The sequence below is a fragment of the Terrapene carolina genome, unplaced genomic scaffold, assembly GCF_002925995.2.
Source record: "Terrapene carolina triunguis isolate 2854851 unplaced genomic scaffold, T_m_triunguis-2.0 Scaffold386, whole genome shotgun sequence".
Classification (NCBI taxonomy): Eukaryota; Metazoa; Chordata; order Testudines; family Emydidae; genus Terrapene; species Terrapene triunguis.
In genome coordinates this window covers 343,018-367,868 of record NW_020664737.1, presented here as the reverse complement: position 1 = coordinate 367,868, position 24,851 = coordinate 343,018, and the positions used below count along the sequence as shown (strand labels likewise).

The 24,851-nt window shown below is 47.1% G+C and overlaps 1 protein-coding gene across 1 annotated transcript in view; it reads right to left on the bottom strand.

Moving 5' to 3' along the window:
- Positions 1-22,474, bottom strand: part of LOC112116106 (protein FAM168A) — a 74,642-nt gene extending 52,168 nt beyond the window's left edge. The window contains exon 1 of the mRNA XM_029912936.1: positions 22,360-22,474. Within this exon, the coding sequence (XP_029768796.1) occupies positions 22,360-22,474 (115 nt within the window). The remainder of the gene's footprint in view (positions 1-22,359) is intronic.
- Positions 22,475-24,851: the final 2,377 nt, after the last annotated feature.

The following is a 24,851-nucleotide window of genomic DNA, read 5'->3' as shown; positions in this document are numbered from 1 at the left end:
CCGTCGACGCCGGTACTCCAGCTCGGCGAGAGGAGTACGCGGCATCGATGGGGGAGCCTTCCTGCCGCGTCTGGACCCGCGGTAAGTTCGGACTAAGGTACTTCGAATTCAGCTACGTTATTAACGTAGCTGAATTTGCGTACCTTAGTCCGAAGTGGGGGGGTAGTGTGGACCAGGCCACACAGACTGACCACATAGCCCCGGCAGTTAGGGCTCACCCCTAGGCTACAACTCAACCAATTTAACGTGTATTAAAGACAGTGTATGTTCCCTGGCTTCACTTGACTTGAACACCAGACCTTGCACCCTAATCTAGACAGGATCTTAGAGGCTGAGCAGGTGTTGTTTTGGTTTTTGACCTCGTAGGACAATCTGTAAGAAGTTCCCAAACAGCAGCAAGAAACTGTTGGAGTTGGAGACTGCAACAAAAGGAATGGTCTCCACAGCCCAGCCAGCCTTACCCTCTGCACAAACTAATCTACTGGGGCACAAACCAGGTCATCATGGTCAACGAGCAAACTCTTGCACTGCTAGAGTTCGCCCTCCTTCTGCCTCCCTTGCCCCTTCCTTGTGACCCTCTGGCAGGGCAGTCTATACAGATCCTGCCTTGAGTATGTATCCTCCCACTTCCTTGTCTCTCTGGTCCCTACACCCCTTTTCAGGTTACTTTCATCTGCCCCATCCCTCCATGATCTATGAAGACGTTTTCAAAGAGCAGGAGATGACAGTCACTCATTAATATAGCCACTGTATGCATTCCAACTCCAGTGCGGATTGCATTCATTGCCTTACAGAAAACAGGTATGGGTCCCTGTCTCTCCTGTACCCCTTTCCTATCTTATTTCCAAATAAACCTCCCCCACTTCAAGGGTCCTCTTCTCTTTGTTCCACCCTAATGACCCTGCTCCTGCATGTTGATTGTCCTGGCTGGAGGTGTCAAATTGACTCCAGCTCAATGTCTGCCTTTAAAGAGACAAGGCACATATTCCATATAATACTCTCAACTCTATTTCTACTATATAATAACAATACCACCTAGCTCTTACATAGTGCTTTCATCCATAGATCTGAAAATGCTTTACAAAGGAGGTCAGGATCATTACCCCCATTTAATAGATGAAAAAGTGAGGCACAGAGAGGTGAAGTCACTTGCCCAGTCATCCAGCATGCAAACAGCAGAGCCAGGAACAGAAAATACAGTTACCTTTTTTGTAACTGGGGTTCTTCGAGATGTGTTGCTCATGTCCATTCAACTTAGGTGTCTGTGCTAGCTACATGCACCGGTGCCAGAAGTTTTTTCCCCTCAGCAGTATCCGTAGGGGACTGGCTCTGACGCCCCCTGGAGTAGCATGCATATGCCGCAATATATAGGGTGCCGCCGGCTCCCCCCACCCTCAGTTCCTTCTTGCCGGAAACTCCGACAGTGGGGAAGGAGGGCGGGTTGTGGAATAGACATGAGCAACACATCTCGAAGAACACCAGTTACGGAAAAAGGTAACTGTCTTTTCTTCTTCAAGTGCTTGTTCATGTCGATTCAACTTAGGTGACTCCCAAGTAGTACCCCTTGGAGGTGAGTAGGAGTTCACGGACGTGTAGACTGCAACACAGCTCTGCCGAACCCAGCGTCATCTCTGGCCTGCTGACTGATGTGTAGTGGGCCGTGAACATGTGCACCGAGTACCATGTCATGGCTCGACAGATGTCCTGGATCGGGAAGTGTGCCAGGAAGGCCGCCGAAGATGCCTGTGTTCTGGTCGAGTGGGCTCTGACGATTGGCGGCGGAGGGACTCCCGCCAACTCATAGCAGGTGCAAATGCAAGAGGTGATCCAGTTAGAAATCCTCTGTGTGGACACCGGCAGGCCTTTCATTCTGTTAGCTGTAGCAATGAAAAGATGAGTTGACTTATGAAAAGGCTTTGTCTGGCCTAGGTAGAAAGCCAGGGCCCTTCTCATGTCCAAAGCATGAAGGCGCCTCTCTTCACCAGTCTTATGGGACTTGGGGCAGAAGAATGTAAGGAAGATATCCTGGCTCCTGTGGAAAGTAGACACCACCTTGGGAAGGAAGGCCAGCTTGGGCCGGAACTGGACCTTGTCCTTATAGAAGGCCGTGTATGGCGGTTCTGAGGTCAAGGCTCGCAGCTCGGAGACTCGCCTCACCGATATCACAGCTGCCAGGAAAGCTACCTTCCATGATAGGTGAAACAGGGAGCACGAGGCCAAAGGCTCAAAGGGAGGGCCTGTGAGCCTGGACAGAACCAAGTTGAGATCGCTCTGAGAGACCGAGGACCGAACTTGTGGAAAAAGTCTCTCAAGACCTGAGGAACCTGACTATCATGTCATGGGAGAACACCGTCTGTCCCTGGATTGGCGGATGAAAGGTGGAAATGGCCGCCAGATGCACCCTGATAGAGGAGTGTGCCAGGCCCTGGTTCCTCAAATGAAACAGGTAGTCTAAGATAGATTGCACCCAAGAATGCAAAGGGGGAGATGCCCCGTTTGGCTGCCCAGCAGGAGAACCTCATCCACTTTGCCAGGTAAGTCTGTCTAGTCGAGGGCTTTCTACTCTTGGGGAGGACCTTCTGGACCCTTTCCAACCAGGCCTGTTCCTCAGGGTTCAGCAACGCAACATCCATGCCGTGAGGCGGAGTGACGTGAGATTGGGGTGCAAGAGTCGACTGTCATCCTGTGACAGCAGGTCCAATCGGTTCGGCAGGGGCCAGGGAGGGATTGCTGCCAGGCTCGACAGCATCCCGAACCAGTGCTGGCGAGGCCACGCTGGGGCGATCATGATAACCTGAGCCTTCTCTCTCTTGATTTTCGCAATGACCTTGCGGATGAGCGGAATCAGAGGGAACGCGTACATCAGGCTTCCTGCCCACAGCAGGAGGAAGGCATCAGAAAGGGAGCCCTTGCCCAGACCCTATCTGAAGCAAAACCTGTGGCACCTCCTGTTCTGCCAGGTGGCGAACAAATCCACTTGAGGAGTTCCCCACCTCTGGAAGATCGTGCTGGCTACCTCCGGATGGAGCACCCACTCGTGGTGAGAGGAGAAGTCCATGCTTAGGTGATCTGCTAGTGTGTTCTTGGTACCCGGAAGGTGACATGCTTCTAGATGGATTCTGTGGTCGATGCAGAAGTCCCAGAGATGGAGTGCCTCTTGGCAGAGGGCCGAGGATCGCGCTCCCCTTTGTCTGTTGATGTAGAACATCGAACCTATGTTGTCCGTCAAGACTCTGACCACTCTGCCCGACAGGTGAAGTAGGAAGACCGTGCATGCCCTGCACACTGCCCTGAGCTCTTTGACGTTTATGTGTAGTGTCATTTCCTGTGGGGACCACATACCCAGGGTCTGGAGAGTGCCAAGGTGCGACCCTCAGCCAAGGTCCGAGGCATTCGAAACCAACTTGAGTGAGTGTGTAGTGCTGACGAAGGGAACTCCTTCCAGGACTTTTCCGGGGTCGGTCCACCATCGCAGCGAGGTAAGTATCGTTGTGGGGTTGGTAACAACCTTTTCCAGGAGGTCCCTTGACTGGGAGTAGACCGTCACCAGCCATTGCTGCAGGGGTTGCATCCGGAGCCTGGCGTGGCGCACCACATATGTGCACGCTGCCATGTGATCTAGGAGGTTCAGGCAAACCCTGGCTGTGGTCAGGGGAAACATGGAGACTTCAATGATGAGGTCCGTCAATGCCGTGAATCTCTCCAGCACCAGGAACGCCCTGGCACAGGTCAAGTCGAGCACCGCTCCAATGAACTCTATCCTCTGTACCAGAATTAACATGGATTTTTTTATCGTTTACCAACAGGCCAAGGTGACAGCAAGTGACTAACAGCATCGCGACATCCTTTTGTACTTGTCTGTGTCTCTGAATAGCTAGTCATCGAGGTACGGGTAGATCTGGACACCCCGATGTCTGAGGTATGCAGTCACCACCGACATGCACTTGGTAAATACCCGCAGTGCTGTCGCTAGGCCAAATGGGAGGACCACAAACTGATAGTGGTTGGGACCTACCGTAAACCAGAGGAAGCGTCTGTGTCCCTTGAAGATGGCGATGTGAAAGTACGCATCCTTCAGATCGAGAGCGGATCTCCCTGATCCAGGGAAGGGATGATGGAGGCCAGGGAGATCATGCGGAACTTCAGCTTCGCTAGGAAGCGGTTCAAGTCTCGCAGGTCCAGGATAGGTTGCAGACTCCCTTGGGATTAAAAAGTAACAGGAATAGAAACCCTTTGTTCCTGTACTCTGGAGGAATGACCTCCACCGCACCTAGCTGCAGTAACCTCTCTACCTCCTGCGCGAGGAGACTCTCATGAGAGGGGTCCCTGAAGAGGGACAGGGTAGTAAGGAGGGGTAGAAAGCAACTGAAGGGTGTAACCCCACACCACTGTACTGAGGACCCATCGGTCCGATGTTATAGATTCCCACGCAGGGAGGAAAGGAGAAAGGAGGTTGGCAAAAATAGGGGAGGAAGGATCCTGGGAACAGTCTGGTAGGTCGCCCTCAGGCGTACCCTCAAAACGAGCTCGACTGAGAAGCCTGCGGAGGCTGGTGGCTAGGACACCGCTTGTAGCCTCTGGATTTCTTATGGGGAGGCCCCTGGCGAGGATGGCTCCCCTGGCCCTGAGGCTGCTGCGGCTTGAACCGCTTGCAGGCAGGGCCAGGAACATACAGGCCCAGCGTTTTAAGGGTCGTGCAGGAGTCCTTGAGGCCACGGAGCTTATTGTCCCTCTGTTCTGCAGACAGGGCTTGCCCATTGAAGGGAAGGTCTTGCATCGACTGCTGAGCTTCTGTGGACAAGCCAGAGAGGAGCAGTCAGGATGCCCGGCGCATAGCGATGGCCGAGTCCATGGTTCGGGCGGCGGTGTCTGCCGCATCCAACGCCTCTTGGAGTGTCGCCCTGGCCATAGTTGTGCCCTCCTCCATGATTGTCCTGAACTCCTTCCTAGAAGCCTCAGGGAGGGAACTCTCGAACTTGGCCATGGCTTCCCACATGTTAAAGTCATAGCATCCCAAGAGGGCCTGATGGTTGGCCACCCTCAACTGGACGAATAAACCTTACGCCTAAACAATTCTAGTCTCTTGGAGTCTTTGTTCTTAGGCGTAGCCCCGGGTTGACCCTGTCGCTCCCTGTGGTTAACTGCCTCTACCACTAGTGAGTTGGGAGCAGGGTGGGTGTACAGGTACTTGTGGCCTTTGGATGGCACAAAGTACTTGCGCTCAGCCCTCTTGGAGATGGGGGGCAGGGAGAAGGGAGTTTGCCACAGGGCATTGATGATCTTTGAGACCCCTTCATGAAGGGGCAAAGCCACCCTGGCCGGTGCTGTGGAGCAGAGGACATCGAAGAGAGTGTCCGAGGGCTCCTCTAACTCCTACACCTGAAGACCCAGGTTGGCGGCGACCCTCTTCAGTAGTTCCTGGTGTGCTTTAATATCACCCAGAGGAACCAGGGGAGGGGGTCCCATTATAGCCTCGTCTGACGATGACGAGGAGGATGCCGGTGCCATAGGATCCTCCCCAACCATTGGTGGTCCAGTGGCTTGCTCCCCTACTCCCTCTTGGACCTGCAAGGTCCTTGCACCCGAGGCTTTGTGCACCAGAGGGGAGCAAGAGAGAGAGGCAGCTGGTCTCTCCAGGGGTAAAGAGTCGCCCAGCATGGGAACTTGCTCGCACCCAGTCTTATCCTTTCTCTTGCGGGAGGTTGGAGACCAACCTCACACCGTCTTCTTGGCTGGAGCAATGGATGGGACCGGTGCTGGCCAGTGGATGGTCCTGGTGGGGCACTGCATACCGATGTCATGGTGCTCAGCGTCGAGTCGGAGCGTTGCTCTGGTGCTGGGGTGAGGGCCGACTCCATAAGGAGTGCTCTGAAGCGAATATCGCGCTCCTTCTTAGTCCTTGGCTTGAAGGAGTTGCAAATCTTGCACTTTCACTAATGTGCCCTTCACCCAAGCAACACATCCAGCTGCTGTGTGGATCACTAATGGGTGTGGGCCTCTTGCAGTGATCACAGGGCTTAAAGCCTGGGGACCGTGCATGCCCCATCCCAAGGCAAAGTCCCGTTTCGGGACCTACGAAGTCTCTAACTACAGCTAAGGGATTTACTAACACTAACGGAAAACTATCTACAGTAACTCCTCACTTAAAGTCGTCCTGGTTAACGTTGTTTCGTTGTAATGTTGCTGATCAATTAGGGAACATGCTCGTTTAAAGTTGCGCAATGCTCTCTTATAACGTTGTTTGGCAGCCACCTGCTTTGTCCACTGCTTGCAGGAAGAGCAGCCCGTTGGAGCTAGCTGGTGGGGGCTTGGAACCAGGGTGGACCGGCAGCCCCCCATCAGCTCCCCACTCCCCTAAGTTCCCTGTGCAGCAGCTGCCCATTAGGCTACCAATTGCTGGTAGTTCAGCTGTCCCTCCCCCCACTGCCATGTGCTGCTCCCGCCCTCTGCCTTGGAGCTGCTCCCGGGATCCTCCTGCTTGCTGTGTAGGGGAGGAGGGAAGAGGGGGGCTAATATCAGGGTGTCCCCCTCCCCCCTACTCCTGGCCCCCACTTACCCCTTCTCCATATAGAGCAGGGTGGGGACAGGACAGGGCTCAGGATGGAGAGAGCTTGCTGGCCCCAGCTGCTGTCTCAACTTCCTGATTTTTTTAAAGGCAATGTACTTAGAGTGGTGTCAGCGTACTTAAAGGGGCAATGCGCATCTCTCTTTCTCTCTCTCTCCCACACACAGGGTGTGTGTATCTGTCTCTGTCTGCCATGCTGTCTCCCCTCCCTCCATTCCTGCTGCCTTGTAGAGCGTGAGGCTACATTAACAATGTGTTAACCCTTGAGGGCTCAGCCAAGTGCTAGTTCATCATTTAGCAGTAAGGCATTCCCTGGGACATATCCCACCCTCTTCCACCCTCTAACTTCAACACCTCAACCAAGCTTCCCAATCATCATTGCTGTGTACAATATTAAATTGTTTGTTTAAAACTTATTGTGTGTGTGTGTGTGTGTATATATATATATATATTTTTCCAGGCAAAAAAATTTCCCTGGAACCTAACTCCCCCATTTACATTAATTCTTATGGGGAAATTGGATTAGCTTAACATCATTTCGCTTAAAGTTGCATTTTTCAGGAACATAACTACAGCGTTAAGTGAGGAGTTACTGTACACTATAGTACAAGAATTAACGAGTTTGTACGAACCAGAAAACAACAGCACCATCTGAAGCAGCAAGAGTTCCAGCACCATCACTGGTGGCAAGAAGGAACTGAGGGTGGGGGGAGCCGGCAGCGCCCTATATACTGTGGCATATGCGCACCACTCCAGGGGGCGCTGGAGCCGGTCCCCTATGGATACTGCTGAGGGAAAAAACTTCCGGCACCGGTGCATGTGGCAAGCACACACACCTAAGTTGATTGGACATGAGCAAGCACTCGAAGAAGAACTTAGGTTTCCTAAGTCCCAGTCCAATGTTCAATCCACTAGGCCATACTTTTTCTCAAATGTGATTTATTGGCAGGTTAAAGTGAGTTTGTCACAGGCTGATGGAAGACATTTATTTGTATTATGGCAGAGTCTAGTTTATGCAATATCAATCTTTACTTCTATTGTGCATGTGCAACACTAGTAGCAACAGGAACACCTTGTGTCCTTCTCTTCATCTCCTGTATGTTCTATACTCGGATGGTGACATTTTGCTCATACCTAGACTATAAGCTCCTTGGGGTGGAGATTGCTTTGTTTCCTGATTGTACAGCACCCAGCACAACAGGGCCCCAATCCTGACGGACGCATCTGCAAACTACTGCAATACAATTAATAAGTAATGGTGCATTAATTCAACATATGTTAACCGCAAGTACACTCCTAAGTGACTACATTTTGAAAAGGTTCCATCTGCTCTCTTTGGTACATTTCCAGCAATCAAATATTCTATACTACACTGTACCGGAAAACTACTACTACACTGCAAAAAAACAAAACAAAAAAACCCTCTCTCTTCACAAGGCTTTTAAAAACAAATCTTTGACCAAAATTTTCAAGGTTAGGCACTTAAATAAACAGGCCTAAAATACATCGGACCACTTTTACTTGGATGCTTATATAGATGTAGTGCTTAACATTAGGTGCTTATATTTGAAAATTTTGGGCGGTGTTTTTTGTTGCATTTCTCTGAATTGATTGCTTTAATTATTCAAATAATTGGATGCTATTTAAAACATACAGAGACAACAGTGTGTTATAGGATATTCTTATTTGTGTTGAATTGCTCAGGTTTGAGTCTTTTTTTAGCTTACGCACAGCCTGAGTTCTTCGTTTTTATTTTTTACTTTGAAATACAATAAAGCTATGACCATTTTAAAAATGATTTCATTTCAAATAAATCTTTATTCCATTAAAGAAATTCTAATAATCTCACCCACAGGAGCACATATTTGACCTTTGCTCTAGTCCCTCTTCCACCCTAAAGAGATCAGATCACACATACCTCAATAACTTTAGAAGTCTTGACCTTCAGCAACAAATAATTGTCTCTTGTTTATTAAGGAAAAGTGGGAGAAATGGTTGCTGCTTTGTTCCTACTGCTAATACTGAAAAATGAGAAGGTCTCAGAATCCAAGGCAGTATGGTCTAGTGGATAGTCAGGCAGTTTTGCCAACCCTAAGTGTTCAAAAATAATAAATTAGAGCCCTCCCCCAAATTATGAGATTGGCTTAAAAATTGTGAGATTTAAAAAAATAATACATTTGAGTCTTTTAATTTGCCTTCTGGTTTTTGAGACTTTATATGGTTTATGTTTTCCAGCTTTTTTCTGCAACCTTGATGACTACAAACTTACTTCTTTAAAAAAGAGAAAGCTGAGATTCTCATAACTACAGGTGCTGGTGCTTTAAGAAAAAAACAAAATATTGCAAGACTTGCAATGAAATCATGAGAGCTGGCAACACTGTGATGACCTGTGTTCTATTCCTGGTTCTCCCACTGACTTCCTGTCTGACTGTGGGTAGTCACTTTCCCTCTCTATGACCCTGTTTCCTCTCACGCCGTCTGTCTTGTCTATATAGGCTCCGATCTTGCACAGAGAACAGTGTGCGCCAACGAACTGCTGCCCCTGTGGGGAGGCCCCAATGACTTAGATGAGGGACCTACATTTTTTAATTCTTTGGGGCATGGACAACACCGGTCCTAGCAAAACGGGGCCCTGATATGGGCTGAGCCATGTAGTTGCTGCTGCTGCTGCTGCTGCTGCTGCAGCAGCAGCAGCAACAACAACAACAACAACAACAACAACAACAGTACTGAGAGAATTTGGGGGGACTATGTCAAGCAAAATTTTATTCCAGTCCTTAGAGAAGAAAAAAGATTATTTTTTTAAATTTTCATTTCCGATCATTCTGAAAATTAATCCACAATCAATAGTAGCAGAAAACTCAATGTTCATTTAATATTCTCCCTGCAGAAGACTTATGGCACTATAGATCCGAGAAACACTAACTGAACCAGTTTAAAAATTATGATGTAATAACTGGCTGCGTAAAATGAAAAGCACTCAGGGCTGTAGTACTTACTCAAGTACATATTTTAAAGCTGCCTTTTATTTTTCATGTATTTCTAAATGTTTCTAGAAAATTATTACCATCTCTGCTCTTCATTATGTTCTCCGATGCAGTGCTGCCTTTGATTAATGGTTCTTAGGCCTTGGTTCCTAACCACCCCAATCCCTCCATTTTGAATAACTTTTTAATATGCACACCTTGTAGAAACACAAAAGAAAAGGAGTTCAGGCAATAAATTAGAATAACGGATGGATACAGCCTTTTGACTGCTTTAAACCAAAAGGAACAGCTTGGTTTAGTTCTGTCCCTGAAGGTTGTACAGATTGCTTATATTTCCAGCCATATAGTTTACTGCCTATATTCAGACAGATGTGCTTAAGTTTACACATGCGAAGACCAGCACAAAACCCTACCCCTTCTGATACGCTGAAATTTTGCGGTGTAGTAAACAGCATATCCTGATGGTGCATCAAAGACATGTCTCGTTCCATTTTGCTGACCTCTAACACTGCTCCCTAGTATTTCTGTGATGACTTATTCCTGCCTCCAAACTGCCAGCTGTCCCACTAGTGGCATTTCCTCAGAGGCCACTGCAGTAAGATGTACATCAACACCAGAAAAAGGCTGACAAACTGATGGGAATTCAGAGGAGAGCAATTCAAATGATTAAGTGGGTAAAGGACTGACGTCTGAGTGGACTTGGAAGGATTAGATTTTTACTGGAAAACATTGATAAATGTCAATTTCATCGTACACACACAAAGAAATGAAAATATATAATTTATTTATGTTTGTTTATTTAATATGATTGATAAGAATCAAAATGTACAGATAGGCAAATTAAGAAAAATGTTGATTGAGGACTTATTAGAGTTTGATTTAACGCTATTTACTTTGTATATTTTGACATGATGTTGTCAATTTGTGTTTTAATGGTTTTATTTTTTAATGGTTTAATTTTTTGAATCTCAACTATCATTAAATAGGTATTGTCGGACCTGCCACCATTGGCTGAGCACCCCCATGATTTCCCACAACTGTGAAAATCTAATTGATAAAAATAATTTTAAAATGCTTAAACCCCATAATTTTGCATGACTGTGAAAATTTAAATACATAAAAAATGTTACAAAATAAACATGGATATTATCAATTAAAATTACTTTAAAAAATCTAGTTCTGCCAAGCCTACCCATGAGGGAAGGCTAAACATGTGCAGCCTGGGTACGTGGCTACTCATAGGGTGGAGTGATTACAGAACTCGAGAAGGCAAACAATGAGGGTGAGAGATTTTTGGGGGGTGGTCCAAAGGTTAGTATTTCCTTCATTTATTTAAACATTTGAAATGCGCATACTCATAGTTCTGGGTGCTGCACATAATTTGCTAACATAGTGCGCACAGTTAAGTTCCTCCAAATCACCTAAAATAAAACTCTCCCTCCAACACACCAAAAAAGCTTGGGACATGGGCCTTCTAACTTGCCCTGCAGATCAACATACTCAGGCTCTAACTGACTAAGCATGGAACACAAATGCCAGTGGAAACCATTCTTTGTAATCACCCCCCTTTACCATTCTGCCATTTAACCCTGAGGGCCAATACCGGGAACACCTGAAAGTGAACATGGCACAGCACAGAAGTAATGTGCTCCCTGCAGAAAACAAACTGCTGCATTCTGTATTAACTGAAGTTCCAGAGCAGTCCTCACATAGAAAGCATCGCACGCAGTAATCCATTCAGAGGTGACAAAGGCCTGGATAACAACATTGGGGCCCACACCACAACGAAAAGATCATAACCTGGCCACATACAGATGCAAGAGAGCACGGTCTGGACATCCAGGAGCAGCAGAAAATCCAAGACAGAGAGAAAGGGAACTTGATCAAACAAAAGGTATGCAAAGCCTCCTTCATCTCTGCCATTTCATGTTTCCCCTTCAAGTGCCCACCATTATTTCATTGTCTCTTATGTGGACTAAGGCCTGGTCTACACTAGGAAAAATCCACACTCCTGAGTGACACAGTTAAACCAAATTATCTCCTGACAGCGCTAGGTCTGTGCTGCTGCAGCATTTTAAGGGTAGACTGTTACCTCTCAGCTCTGTGTTCTTGAGGAACCAGGGCACAGTATCCAGCCTGTCTGACTCATGAAGGACACCCCCCACCCAGCCTCTGCTTGAACCAAAACCGATCAGAAGAAAGACTTACAAAAAGCAATGAAAAGGCCGTGGGAGACACACCTAAACCCCTCCGGGCAAGGGTGACAGGATTGGGGCAACTCCCCTAGCCTCATTTTCATCAAAGATGTGACAGGGAGGCATCTCTATTAGCATACAGAATGGAGAACAGCGATTCCAAGGCAAGAACCGTGAGGAAGTGGGAATGTTCTTAATGTGTTCTTTGAATACTGGGTGGGGAGTACTGACCTGGGAAGGTTGCAGGGGAGTTTTGCTGGGACTGTCTGCATTGGGGGATGGGAGACTTTCCTTGAGGGAGGATACCTGAGCACGTAACATGAGAACCCAGGAAGAGGGTTGGAGGCCAGGTGACACCTCTGCCTGGGAAAGTGGACAAAGGCTGGGGGAGGAGCCGGGGGGAGGCTGAGGGAGACGACTGGAGGGAATTTCAGTTTGGAGCTAGCTGGGGACTGTGGAGTGAAGTGCAGACGTGGGTGTCTGGCTCGCTGCTCCCCAGGATGGACCCGGCTGAGCAGGGCCGGCTCCAGGCACCAGCCGAGCAAGCTGGTGCTTGGGGCGGCAGCTTGTAGGAGGCGGCATTCCGCCCAATCCCAGGGCGGCACGGCCGCTTTGTTGTTGTTGTTCCGTTCCGGCCGCCCTGTAGGGGGCAGCGGCGTGGAGGACGGGAGCACCCTGCAGCAAGCCCAGCAGGGCAGCCCACGTCCTTCCCTCCCAGCCGACCGGAGCGGTGCGGAGCCCTCCCGGCAGGGGGCACAGCGGGAGGGGCCGCATGGCAGCGCCCCGCTGAAGCCCCGGCCACCTCCCTTCTCTCTCTCCCCCCGCTAGCCGGGGCACATCTGCAGGGCAGGGAGTCCCCCTGCACCCTGGCTCCGGCCGCGCCGCGGGTTTTTTTTTTTTTTTTTGCTTTGCTGTTCTGGCTGCCGCGTTTTTGTTTTGTTTTGCTTGGGGCGGCCAGAAAGCCAGAGCCGGCCCTGCGGCTGAGGGCTCCTGTTCTCTGTGCCTACAGGCTCTGTTTTAGACTGTGTTCCTGTCATCTAATAAACCTCTGTTTTACTGGCTGGCTAAGAGTCACGTCTGACTGCGAAGTGGGGGTGCAGGACCCTGTGGCTTCCCCTGGACCCCGCCAGGGCGGACTCGCTGTGGGAAGCGCACGGAGGGGCAGAGGATGCTGAATGCTCCAAAGGTCAGACCCAGGAAGGTGGAAGCCGTGTGAGCTTCTTGCCTCGAAGACAGTCTGCTCACAGAGAGGAGACTTCACCAGAGTCCTGACTGGCTTTGTAGGGAGCAGTTCCAGAGCATCGCCCGCGGACTCCGTGACAAGAACCGCACTGAACTCTGGGACCAGAAAAGCAGGGAAGCACTGCATGATGGGGGATCTCTGCTCCCGATGTTAATGAACCCACGCCTGCACACACCCAGGTCAGCAGTTATCAGACCAATTCTAGTAATAAATCCTTTATTGGTATCCAAAATAGTGAAGCTGCTTAATTGCATTGCGAGCTCCCTGGAAGGAACACCGCCCATAGCCAGGAATGATCAGTTCCTATTGTCTAGCCTGAACAAAACCACTTTGGTATACTCCCTTGAGCCATCAGTTTACCCATAAACAAATCTAGTGTTCTCCCTTGAACCATTGTTGTTTCCCTACAAAAACCCCTACCCACATTCAAGTAAGTGTTCTGATGCCTGGATCCAAAATCTGCATCAGTTCCACTGGGACTTCATCTTCTCCTGACTGATCGTGCTGGGGGCTTTGCCTGTCTCCAGCACTCCGGACCCTCAGCTACCACCACCACCTGGGACCCCCGACCAGTTCAAGCTTCACGGAGTGGTGAAAACTGTTTTTTTTTTTACTCTAGGTATAGCTTTCTAACCCTGACTTGTGTGATCAGGTATAGTTTTCTAAACCTGAATTTTGTAATCAAATTTATGTTAGATTTAATATTGTAACTGTTTTGTTTGTTTGGCTCCCCTATGGTTATTACCTGGCAATAAACAACTTTTATGGTTAAGCTGGTTGCTTCCCTCCCTTTCTCTCTCTCTTTTTTGTGTGTGTGTGTATTTTTGGCTTCCCCATTTGCTCTGCAGCAACGCTCCTCTTACCTAAGCTAAAGATCCCTGTAGTGCCCAAAAATCCTGTAGTGTTTGCTCATCAAGTGGGTTACTACCAGAACAAATTGTAATGTGAAAGTGGGGATAGGGACGTGCTGAACCTGTGGCATAGGAGTGTGGCAGCTTGGAAGTGCTGCTCGACCCAGCCTGCTGAGTCCAGGGGCATATAATAGGTCAGCTCAGATGCGGGGGTGGGGGTGGGGGTGTGTGTCTGATTCTGGGGCTGGAGGAATCTAGCCTTGGGGAACCTAGATCCTGCAGGATAACTCCATTGGGAGGGAACTTACAGAAGGGTGAAGTAGAGCTCCATATGAAAACACAAGTGACACAAGCAGCACATTGATAGATTACAGAACCCCTACCTTCCCAGAAGAGTAACCCTAATAAATGAGCATACCCCAAAGTAACGGGCAAATCTGATAACAAGACAAGTCCTGAGTCTCAGCCAGCGTACTCCCATCCCAAGTCCTTACTTTGATTAACTAAACATTGGAAAAGCCATTACATGTTCCCTCTGAGTGGTGAAATGGAGACATGGATCTAGCTGTCCTCAGCATATCAAAGGCACCACAGTCTACTTCACCTCACTATATCGCACAAGAACTCATATAAAATGATAAACAGGAGGGATGGCAAAAAAAAAAGAATACCCAACTCCCTACCCCTTTCCAAAAAAACCCAACAACATGATGCCTCACATGGAAGAGTTCTTGGGGCAGATGAGCAATCACCTAAAAGTACCCTCAGGATTCTCAGAGACAAAAGAATGGAGTCATTCAAAAGCAGCTCCATCCATCCGTGTCATGGATATAGGAGTAATGGAAGAAAACTGAAGTAATGAAAATGAAGGCTACATAGTAACATTACCTAAATACTGAGGACCATTAGACTGTGGAACAGTGTCACTAAAGGCAGAGGTGCAAACTCAGTCACTAGAGAGATAAAAAACTTGAGTGGAAAAGGCACTAGAAAATATTCTATAGGAAATGATCCTGCATTGATGGGGGTCTCAGTAAGATGACCTAAACAATCTTTACAGTCCATGATTCTCTCCCACTCTAAGATATTTTAGCTTTAGATGAAGGGTAAAATTTTCAAGAGCACCTAAGTGCCTTAGATCTCTATATCACATTGAAAATCAATTGGACTTAGGTGCTTTTGAAAATTTTACTCTAAATCACAATGTACAAGGGAAAATAGAAAATGAGATTGCAGTTCTGTGCAGAAGTGACCAGTTTGTTACCCCCCATTTTCAGTTTCCCATAGTTGGGTACAGTAATTGTGATTTATAAAACTGATTTCCAGAATGTATCATTTATTTTTTCAACAATAGGCTTAGCCTCTCTCTTGGTTATTATCTGATTATTGCTTAAATTGCTACAAGCAGACTACATTAATTTACAAGACAATATGTTCTACTTCATTCTTTCCCCATATAATTCTAGAACAGTGATACATTCCTCATAGCAGTTATATCACAAGTATTTTCAAATGATAGATAATAAAATCCCTTATCTAAGCACTGGACAAGGCACTGTGTAAAATGATGCTTCGATCCATTCACCATCCATCACTGAGGGCTCAAGCTAGCTGTTGTTCAGACACCTCCTGCATTATCTCAAAAGCCAATTAACTACTAAAATTCAATACAATAAAAACTGAGGCAGTCAAGCAAAACTGTCTGTATTATGTAATTCATTGTTACAAGTCGAGTAATTCAATGGACCATTTTACTAATTCCCCCTTTAAAGCCCTAAACATATTTATGCCAATTTGTTGCCATTAAGTGACATCTTTACATTTCAATGCAACCAGAAATCTTTTGTCTTTATTGTGACATATTCAGTTCAGAGATATTAAGCCAATGCCTTTTTACCTGCACGTTATCTGTATATTATATCTTAATGATCATCGTCCACCAATTTTCATTCAGTTACTTCCTAGATCTACCTAAGAAATACTTAAAAGATAATATGTCTTTGCTGCATTCTTCATAGTACAGCAAAAGTCTGCCTCTTCATGTCCTCAGGTGCTTCCAGCCTGCTGTAGTTTATTTCCCATCAGATTGACTGGGGACTTATGCCAGCAAAGGCCTCACATTTTGCAAAGTGCATAAGGGAATTTGGTAGTTGAGAAATTACCATAGTGAGGCACCAGGCAGGTTTCCTCACACCGCTCTGCCAAATCCTTCATAATCTAGTCTTGCAGCAATGCTCTCCTTGAGCAGTTATTGCCAGTAGCATTGAAAGCACAAATAATGCACCTAATTATGTGATGATTTAGGGATATGGAGAAAACATATGATATGGACACCTGTGAACTAATTCGGTATTTGAAACCCAGGTCTCCAGAGATGGAGGACTATTACATTAAGGAAATGACTAGCAACAGAGATTGTGTGCAGGTGCTCTGCAACTATTATACTAGGCTCCCCCAGTCTGGGCTAACAAGACTAATTGAACTTTTATGGCTCCATTCCATGACAGAGCTGTGGGCTTGGCTCACAGGCGTCTCCTGCTCCTTGTTGTGAGCTGTCCCAGAGATGCACAGTTAGCGGCCCTGCTCTGCACTGGAAAACTGAAGTAGGAATCCAGGGGGAAGTGGGGAATTAAAGCCTTAACAATACATAGTTCTTATGTGATTCCTTTCACAGACATTTGATTTTACAAGTGAACTTGCTTAGTTTAAGATTGAAAGCCCCCCAAATCCTATAGTATAATACTGTCTGAGTATTAAGTATCAGGGGGTAGCCGTGTTAGTCTGTATCTACAAAAACAACAAGGAGTCTGGTGGCACCTTAAAGACTAACAGATTTATTTGGGCATAAGCTTTCGTGGGTAAAAACCTCACTTCTTCAGATGTTAGTCTTTAAGGTGCCACCAGACTCCTTGTTGTTTTTGTCTGAGTATTGTCTCCCTCATCAGCCACTGCTGCTTGGCTCTCCCCAGAACCAGCTGCTGGCCAGCTCATCCATTCCCTTGTACCTCCTGCTGTCTGGCTCTCATGAGGTTCTGTTGTTGGCCTTCTCTATCAGGCTGCTTGTATAACAGTGCTCCTGCTGCATCTGCATCGGGAGTACTGCTATATCAGCCCCAAGAAAGGGGAAAGCAGGGTAAATTTTTCAAAAGCACCTAAATTATTTAGGAGTTTAAGTCCCTTTGTCACCAGTGATTTATACACTCAGGATCTTCAGTAAGGCCCACTGACAGAAGATGTTAAGAATACATTTATTGCTATGTATCTGAGTCGAGGAAGGGACACTGCAGAATGGGTTAGAAAACACTGCAAATTTACTATTGTTCATGGTCAAACAGCAGGATACAATTAAAACACTGAGTCAAACTCAGCACTGGGGCATTCAGGCATAGTTTAATTTGGCCTTTTATGTTTAAAAGGAAAGTTTGGTGTATTGAAATGAGTTTCTTTTTGTGGTACAAAATACCCTGCCCATAATTCAGGGAACTTCCCAAATGAAACATGTTTAGAAGCAAAATCTCCATCGTGAGAGGACATAGTGAGTTCTACTAGACAGCTTTGATTGACTTTTGAGAGCAGTATCTTAACTTCCTAAAACACGAGACTGAATTCATCATGTCAAGGTGGGTGAGGTGACATCTTTTATTGGACCAACTTCTGTTGGTGGAAGGTACAAGCTTCTGAGCTTCATAAAGTCAGGCATGTTAGCCCAGTTACAAATACCATTAAAACAGTATATAAGCACAATATTTTAAAAAATATTGAAAGAATTCACCAAAACAGTTTAATAATGAAAGGCGGGCTCTGTGGTCATATACATTTGCATGACAATCTTTGGCAAACACACACACACACACACACACACACACTCACTCTGTTTTTCAGGAATTAGACTTCAAATGCAGAAGGCAAGGGTCTAGAGCAGGCCTGCACAACATGCGGCCCGCGTGGGCTCTTTGTGCGGCCCGCGGGAGGTGAGTAGGTGGGCTCACTGTGTGGCCCGCAGGGGAAGGAGGGTTTGTTTCTGTGGGGCGGGCGGCGCTGGGGGGGGGAGGGGTTGTTTCAGGGGGGCTGGGTGGCGCTGGGGGGGTTGTTTCTGTGGGGTGGGGGGTGTTGTGTTTCGGGGGGCTGCGCGGTGCTGGGGGGGGGGGGTTCAGCGGGGCCGGGGGGTTTCGGCCCTCAGCTGTTTTCTTTGCAGTAATATGGCCCTCGCCGCTTTACGAGTTGTGCAGGCCTGGTCTAGAGTCTGAGAAGCAGTTTAATGCTTTGTCAGAGTGTGACGGGTTAGATCACAGAACCCCCCTTGGGAGCTGCCACCTGATGTGCCAAGACTACCTCTGCCCCTGCTTTCCTGCCCTGGCAGCTTAGGACTTCAGTGCCCTGCCTGGTTTGAGCCAGACTCGTTAGCCTGCTGCAAACCTAGACCCAGGTCTGAATCACGTCCCCTAACAGCTGTAGGCTTGACTAAGGCTAGGTCTACACTACAGCGGGGGTCCGACCTAAGATACGCAACTTCAGCTACGTGAATACCGTAGCTGAAGTTGCGTATTTTAGGTCGGCTTACCTGGCGGTGAGGACGGGGGAAAGCCGACCGCTGCCGCGCTGCCGCCGACTCCGCTGCCGCCTCTTGCCGAGGTGGATTTCCGGAGTCAACGGCAGAGCGATCAGGGATCGATTTTACCGCGTCTTCACTAGACGCGGTAAGTCGATCCCCGATAGACCGATTGCTACCCGCCGGATCGGCGGGTAGTGAAGACATACCCTGAGAGCAGCTTACAGAAGTGTTCTTGTCTTTAACACTCAGATGGCCCAACTCCCAGTGGGGTCTAAACCCAAATAAATCCGTTTTACCCTATATAAAGCTTATACAGGGTAAACTCATAAATTGTTCGCCCTCTATAACACTGATAGAGAGATATGCACAGCAGTTTGCGCCCCCAAGTATTAACACATACTCTGAGTTAATTAATAAGTAAAAAATGATTTTATTAAATACAGAAAGTAGGATTTAAGTGGTTCCAAGTAGTAACAGACAGAACAAAGTAAGTCACCAAGCAAAATAAAATAAAACATGCAAATCTACATCCAATCAAACTGAGTATAATCTCACCAGTTCCAGAATGCTCCCTTTTACAGACTAATCTCCTTATAGTCTGGGTCCAGCAATCACTCACACCCCTTGCAGTCACTGTCCTTTGTTCCAGTTTCTTTCAGATATCTTTAGGGGTGGAGAGGCTCTCTCTTTAGCCAGCTGAAGACAAAATGGAGAGGTCTCCCCTGGGCTTAAATATACTTTATCTTGTAGGTGGAGACCCCCTCCTCTCTCCTATGCAAAGTCCAGCTACAAAATGGAGTTTTGGAGTCATCTGGGCAAGTCATATGTCCATGCATGACTGAGTTCCTTACCAGCCAAGCCACATTCCTGGGAAAGCCCAGATGTGGATTGGTGTCTCCAAGTTCATTGTTGGCTTAAGTGTTTCTTGATTGGGCACTTACTGAGAATAGTCTTTTCTCAGGAAGCTGACCAACTGCTTCACTACAGCCTACTTAGAATCAAACAAGTATGCAGCCAATATTCATAACTTTGAATACAAAAATGATACATGCATACAAATAGGATTAATAGATTCAGTAGATCATGACCTTTACAGAGATATGTAACCTGGTATATGTAGCATAAAACACATTCTAGTTATGTTATATATATATATACATTCATAAGCGTATTTCCATAAAGCCTTATGGGTGGCACCGTCACAGGGAGGTCAAAGGTTTAGTTGAGTCTTGTTATTTTATGTAGGTCCTCATATCTTATTGCCAGATCCTAGCTATCCATTTACCACAAACCTATTCCAACCTATGTGCAATAAATGTATAAATAGAGGGGAAGTGCAAAGCAAGGGTGGTATCATTTGGAAGAGTGAGCTAATGTATGGTGAAGAATGTAGCGTTTCTAAAGTCACTGAGGATAATGAACACATTCATTCTTATGAAGAAATGCCACCCTCTTATTACTGTTTCAAGCTTCATCAGGCCAAGGGATAAAGTAAAACACTGACCAAATGAAAATATATGCAGTCAGGCACAGCAATTATTTGAAAAGATTAGTTCTAGCACTTGACGAACTACACAGCTCTCTTGTATACCTTTTAAAGATTTGTTCTTTTTTTGTTCCATCCACCCTTTTTTCCTTGTCAGCAGCAATGAGTCACTTCTTGCCCACAGGCTAGGATTGTACAAAGCTGAGGTTCACATTTACTGACAGCAGACCGACAATGTTTGTCGTACTGTTGTTTTTCCCATTTTTAAACGTTGACTTCACTATGGAACGAGAGAGTTTGATTTAAACTTTATGTTGTATACATTATCACTGTGCCATAAAACGTACTCTACGTTTGTTGCTACCAACACTAGGTCAAGGATATAGTCTGACTGATTTTGTGGAAATCACAGGGATTTTATTAAAATATTTTATAAAGGGCTTATTTACTAGCAACTGCCGTTATTTGAGAGATGCCTCTGTGCACTCACTTTGGAAGGGGCTTAAGTTAAAGTGAGAGACTTGGGTGTATTCATGTAAATACAGTTGCTTCTGCTCTGCTTACATATTCAGCAAATACGGCGGTGTCAAAATGATCAACTTTGGCTGGTGTTGGGTACAAATCACCTTAGTACTGAATGCAGGGGTAGTGAAATATGGTTACCAATGTTGTAATTATTGTAGGAATACAGGAAAGCAGGACTGTGCTTAACCTGTCCCAAATGAGGGGGCCAATCTCAGTTGAAAGAACCTAATTAAGCCAGGGGCTTGGATGTCAGAGCCAGGTGAAAATAAGAGGGATGGGGACAGGTATCCATAGCCCTCAAGAGTCCTCCCTAGACTGGTTTAACCTGTTCCTCCCCACTGTTCAAAGAATAGAGCTAAACAGGCTTCATTAGGAGCCTCTTTGTTATGTTAAATGCCCAATCAGAGCTGAAATCAGTTGTGGTAGAACTTTGTTTCTGCCCTCCCTGCTAAGAGCTGAAAATCACTGAGAGCTGAAATCACTTTAGACGGGGCAGTGATTCTGCCCAGCCTGCAAAGAGCTGAAAATTACTAAGAGACTGATGTGTAGAGGTCACAGCTGAGAGGCAGCAGCAGGTGACTGACCGTCAGCTGGTGAACGAGTGACTGGTGCAGTGAAGAGGCATGATGAACAGCCAGCAGGGCAGCTGGTGGAGAGGCGCAGCGAGAGCGGTGAACAGGTGGCCAGCGGAAGTAGTGAGCCGGTGAGCAGGCAGCAGGGTGGGTGGCGAGTGAGTACTCAAGCAGCAGAGCAAGTAAGGTACCTCTTTACCCCATCTGGGGAGGAGGAGAACTCTGCAGATGCACCTCTGAACTCTGGGTCTGCACTGACCAAGGACAGCAACTGTGAGTGGGGTGCAGAGAAGGGATGGGCAAGTAAAAGGGACTTTTGGGTTGCTGGACTTCAGAACCTGAGGGGAAAAGGACACTGCTCAGTCTACTTGAGGGTGGGGCTTTTACTCATGGTTTATGTTTATGAACCCTGTTAGCAATGTTTTCCCAAATTAACGCCGAGTTACTTCCCTCCTTTAATTAAAAGTTTCTTGTCTACACTCAAGACTCTGTGCTTGCGAGTGGGGCAGTATTGCCTCTCAGAGGCGCCCAGGGGTGGTGTGTAAATTGCCCAGGTTACTGCGTGGGGGCTTGAGCCGGTTCTGTGTTGTATCAATGGAAAGGAAACCCTAGCTATTGGACCTGGCCCTGGTTGCTGCTGGCTCTGCCTGGCCGAAGGTTTACAGTTAGATGAAAGAACAGAGATTTATCCCTGACCAAATTGTGATAAGCAGAAAAAGCTGCCAAATGAAGCTGGAGGGAAGTTAGTGTTACCCTCTGTGAGCTGTCTCTAGTGGTGTCTAACATCCAAGGATCGGAAGTAATCTCACTCCAAGTGTCAAAGAAGGACGAGAGATGAGGATGGAGCTCGGCTGTTCTCAGTGGTGGCAGATGATAGAACAAGAAATGGTCTCAAGTTGCAGTGGGGGAGATCTAGGTTGGATATTAGGAAAAACTATTTCAGCAGGAGTGTGGTGAAGCACTGGAATGGGTTACCTAGGGAGGTGGTGGAATCTCCATCCTTAGAGGTTTTTAAGGCCCGGCTTGACAAAGCCCTGGCTGGGATGCTTTAGTTGGGGTTGGTCCTGCTTTGAGCAGGGTGTTGGACTAGATGACCTCCTGAGGTCTCTTCCAACTCTAATCTTCTATGATTCTATGAGGTCTAAACTGCAGAGGAAAAAACATGGCTCTTAAGTAGCCTATCAAAAGTGATCTTCTGTACTGAGTTCTTTATATAGGATCAATTTTAGAAGAGTCTAAAGACTGGTATCACTTCTGAGGCTGGGTATTCTGCGTTGAACAGCAGGGGGTTGCCTCTGAAACTGAATGGTTATATAATATGGCTTCCTTTTAATAACCGATGTATACTGGGAGAGCCCCCTAGACTTGGGCTGGGACTCTTACTTTTAATCTTTTCCAGAATCTCATCCATCTTATCACTAAACAGATCAGAGCCCTCAAATGGAAATCTTTGATTAGCTTCTAAAAGCCTGGAACAAGGCCTGATGTTCAGAGCCATGATGATCTCTGTAGAGCTATCCCAGTATAGCCCTGGTTGTTGAATCTGAGGGGTCATAAGCTATCCTCACAGTATGCCTGGCTAATGTCCTCCTCTCAGCAACCAAGTTCTTCACAGCTTCTCTTTACTCCTCAGGTACTGAGTCCAGCGTGGATTCCTGTAACGCACAGTTGAATCGTGACGTGACATGACATAGCCTCAGGGCCGGTGCAAGGATATTTCGTGCCCTAGGCAAAACTTCCACCTTGCGCCCCCCCTCCGGCCCGGGGAGCCCTGCGGCAGCTCCCCGCCCCCCCCCGCCCTGTGGCGCCCCCCCCCCAGCAGCCCCCCGCCCCCCCCCCGCGGCATCTCCCCGCCCCAGCTCACCTCTGCTCGGGGAGCCCCCCCTGCGGCAGCTCCCGGCCCCAGCTCACCTCCGCTCTGCCTCCTCCCGAGCACGCCCTCGCCGCTCCACTTCTCCTGCCTCCCAGGCTTGCGGCGCCAATCAGCTGTTTGGCGCGGCAAGCCTGGGAGGGGAGGAGAATTAGAGTGGGGGCGGCGTTGTCAGGGGAGGAGGCGGAGCGGAGGTGAGTTGGGGCGGGGAGCAGTTCCCCTGCCCCCCCCCCGTTACTTGCTGCGGGCGGCCCTCCCCGCGCCTCCCTGCCCCAGCCCACCTCCACTCCACCTTCTCCCCTGAGCGCACTTTTTGGTGCCCCCAACCACTTGGCGCCCTAGGCGGACGCCTAGTTCGCCTAGTGGTTGCACCGGCCCTGCATAGCCTGCCACACAGAAACACAGGGAGGCAGAAAATTATATATTATTACCAACCACATCTAACCTATGCCCTTCCTTTTGCCAGGGAGCAGATATGGATGCTCTGTTACCGTTAGACATTTCCTGAGATGCACAGACCAGCATGGCCGTTAGCTGACAGATGCTGATGCATAAGTCACTGTACCTTCTTAACAACAGACATCCTGCTTTCTCTCCCCCCTACCCTGAGACAAACCACTAAGATAAATTAGATCCCTAAGGTAAAGTAGATTTCTAAAACTACTTAAGATCAGGCTTAGATATTTTGTGTAATATTAATGCTCCCTAGAATTATATACTTCATTCTGAATTTGGTTAATTCGTCAAAACAACAGCAGCAGAAATAACAAGAGATAAGACTGTATGTTGTTGGGTAGAAATGATAAACCCTTGATAAAGAATCCATGGAAATCATTCTTAAATGCTGATCTTTTAAATTGTGGGTCCAGACTCTCATTCAGTGTCACCCCAGAGTAAATGCTGCGCTGAGTAGATTAAAATAGTTTTTGATAGCGGAAGACGGCTAGACTAAAAGGAAGCTAAGACGTGTTCACACACAAAGAATTTTCAGCATATTCAGATAAAAAGAGAGGAGCAATTCCTTTAAAGAAAGTGAAAGTGAAGTCGCCTATCTCCCATGCAAATAAAACCAGGTATCCACCACAGGAACAATGGATAATCATTAATATACTAGTCCAGACAAGACAGAAGAGACCATGCAGCCAAACTAACAATGAGTATGTTATGTGATCTTCAAGCACAACCCTTGCTAGGTTGAATTACACCACTGCACAGAGAGAGAGGGATATAAAAAGGTAAATACTCTAAACTTCAAAGCAGGAGTTGAAGCCTTTGCAAAGAGGTTGTTACCAGTGTCTAAGGAATGGCTTCCACCCACAAGCAGTGGAATCAATGCCTCAGGAAGAGGCCTCTTTTTAGCAGACAGCTTCAGACCCTCCCCTAAGGATGAGGCTTATCTCTTAAAGAAACCCTCAAGGAAAACACTGCCTCTCTGAAGACGCTGCATTACTATAGAAACCCGCTCAAAGGAAAAGAATTGTATTGAAGATGCCTCAGCCAGCTCTACAGATCTTCTAGTGGTGAAATTAAATGCAGCAAGCATTCTCAAAGAGTCTACATGAAATTAAAAACTCATACTAGAGAAAGACAAAAGGAATTTTGAAAGGATTGTTGGCTACCGTTATAGAGTAAGTAATATAGCAAAGATTCAGCAGTAATTGGGTCACATGCCAGCTAACAGCTAGACTTCTAGAAGAAATCCAGTCAACCTAAAAGTGTATATACCAGTGTATTAGCAACTGACAATTCATTCAGCTCCCCAGCACTATTTATAAACTTTGACTGTTTTGAATCATCCCGTAGAGGAGTGAGACAAGGAGCAAGTGTGCACTACCAAGATTTGAATAGCTTCTGTGAAGTCATCTACAGATCCTGGTTTGGATCATCCGAAGCAGTGTGATACCACCAGCAAAGCAAGCCTCATCTTTAAGAGTGTGAGTTTTATATTAGATATATCCACTATATCTGCTTCCCCACAGGAAGACTATCTCAGTTCTCTTGCATA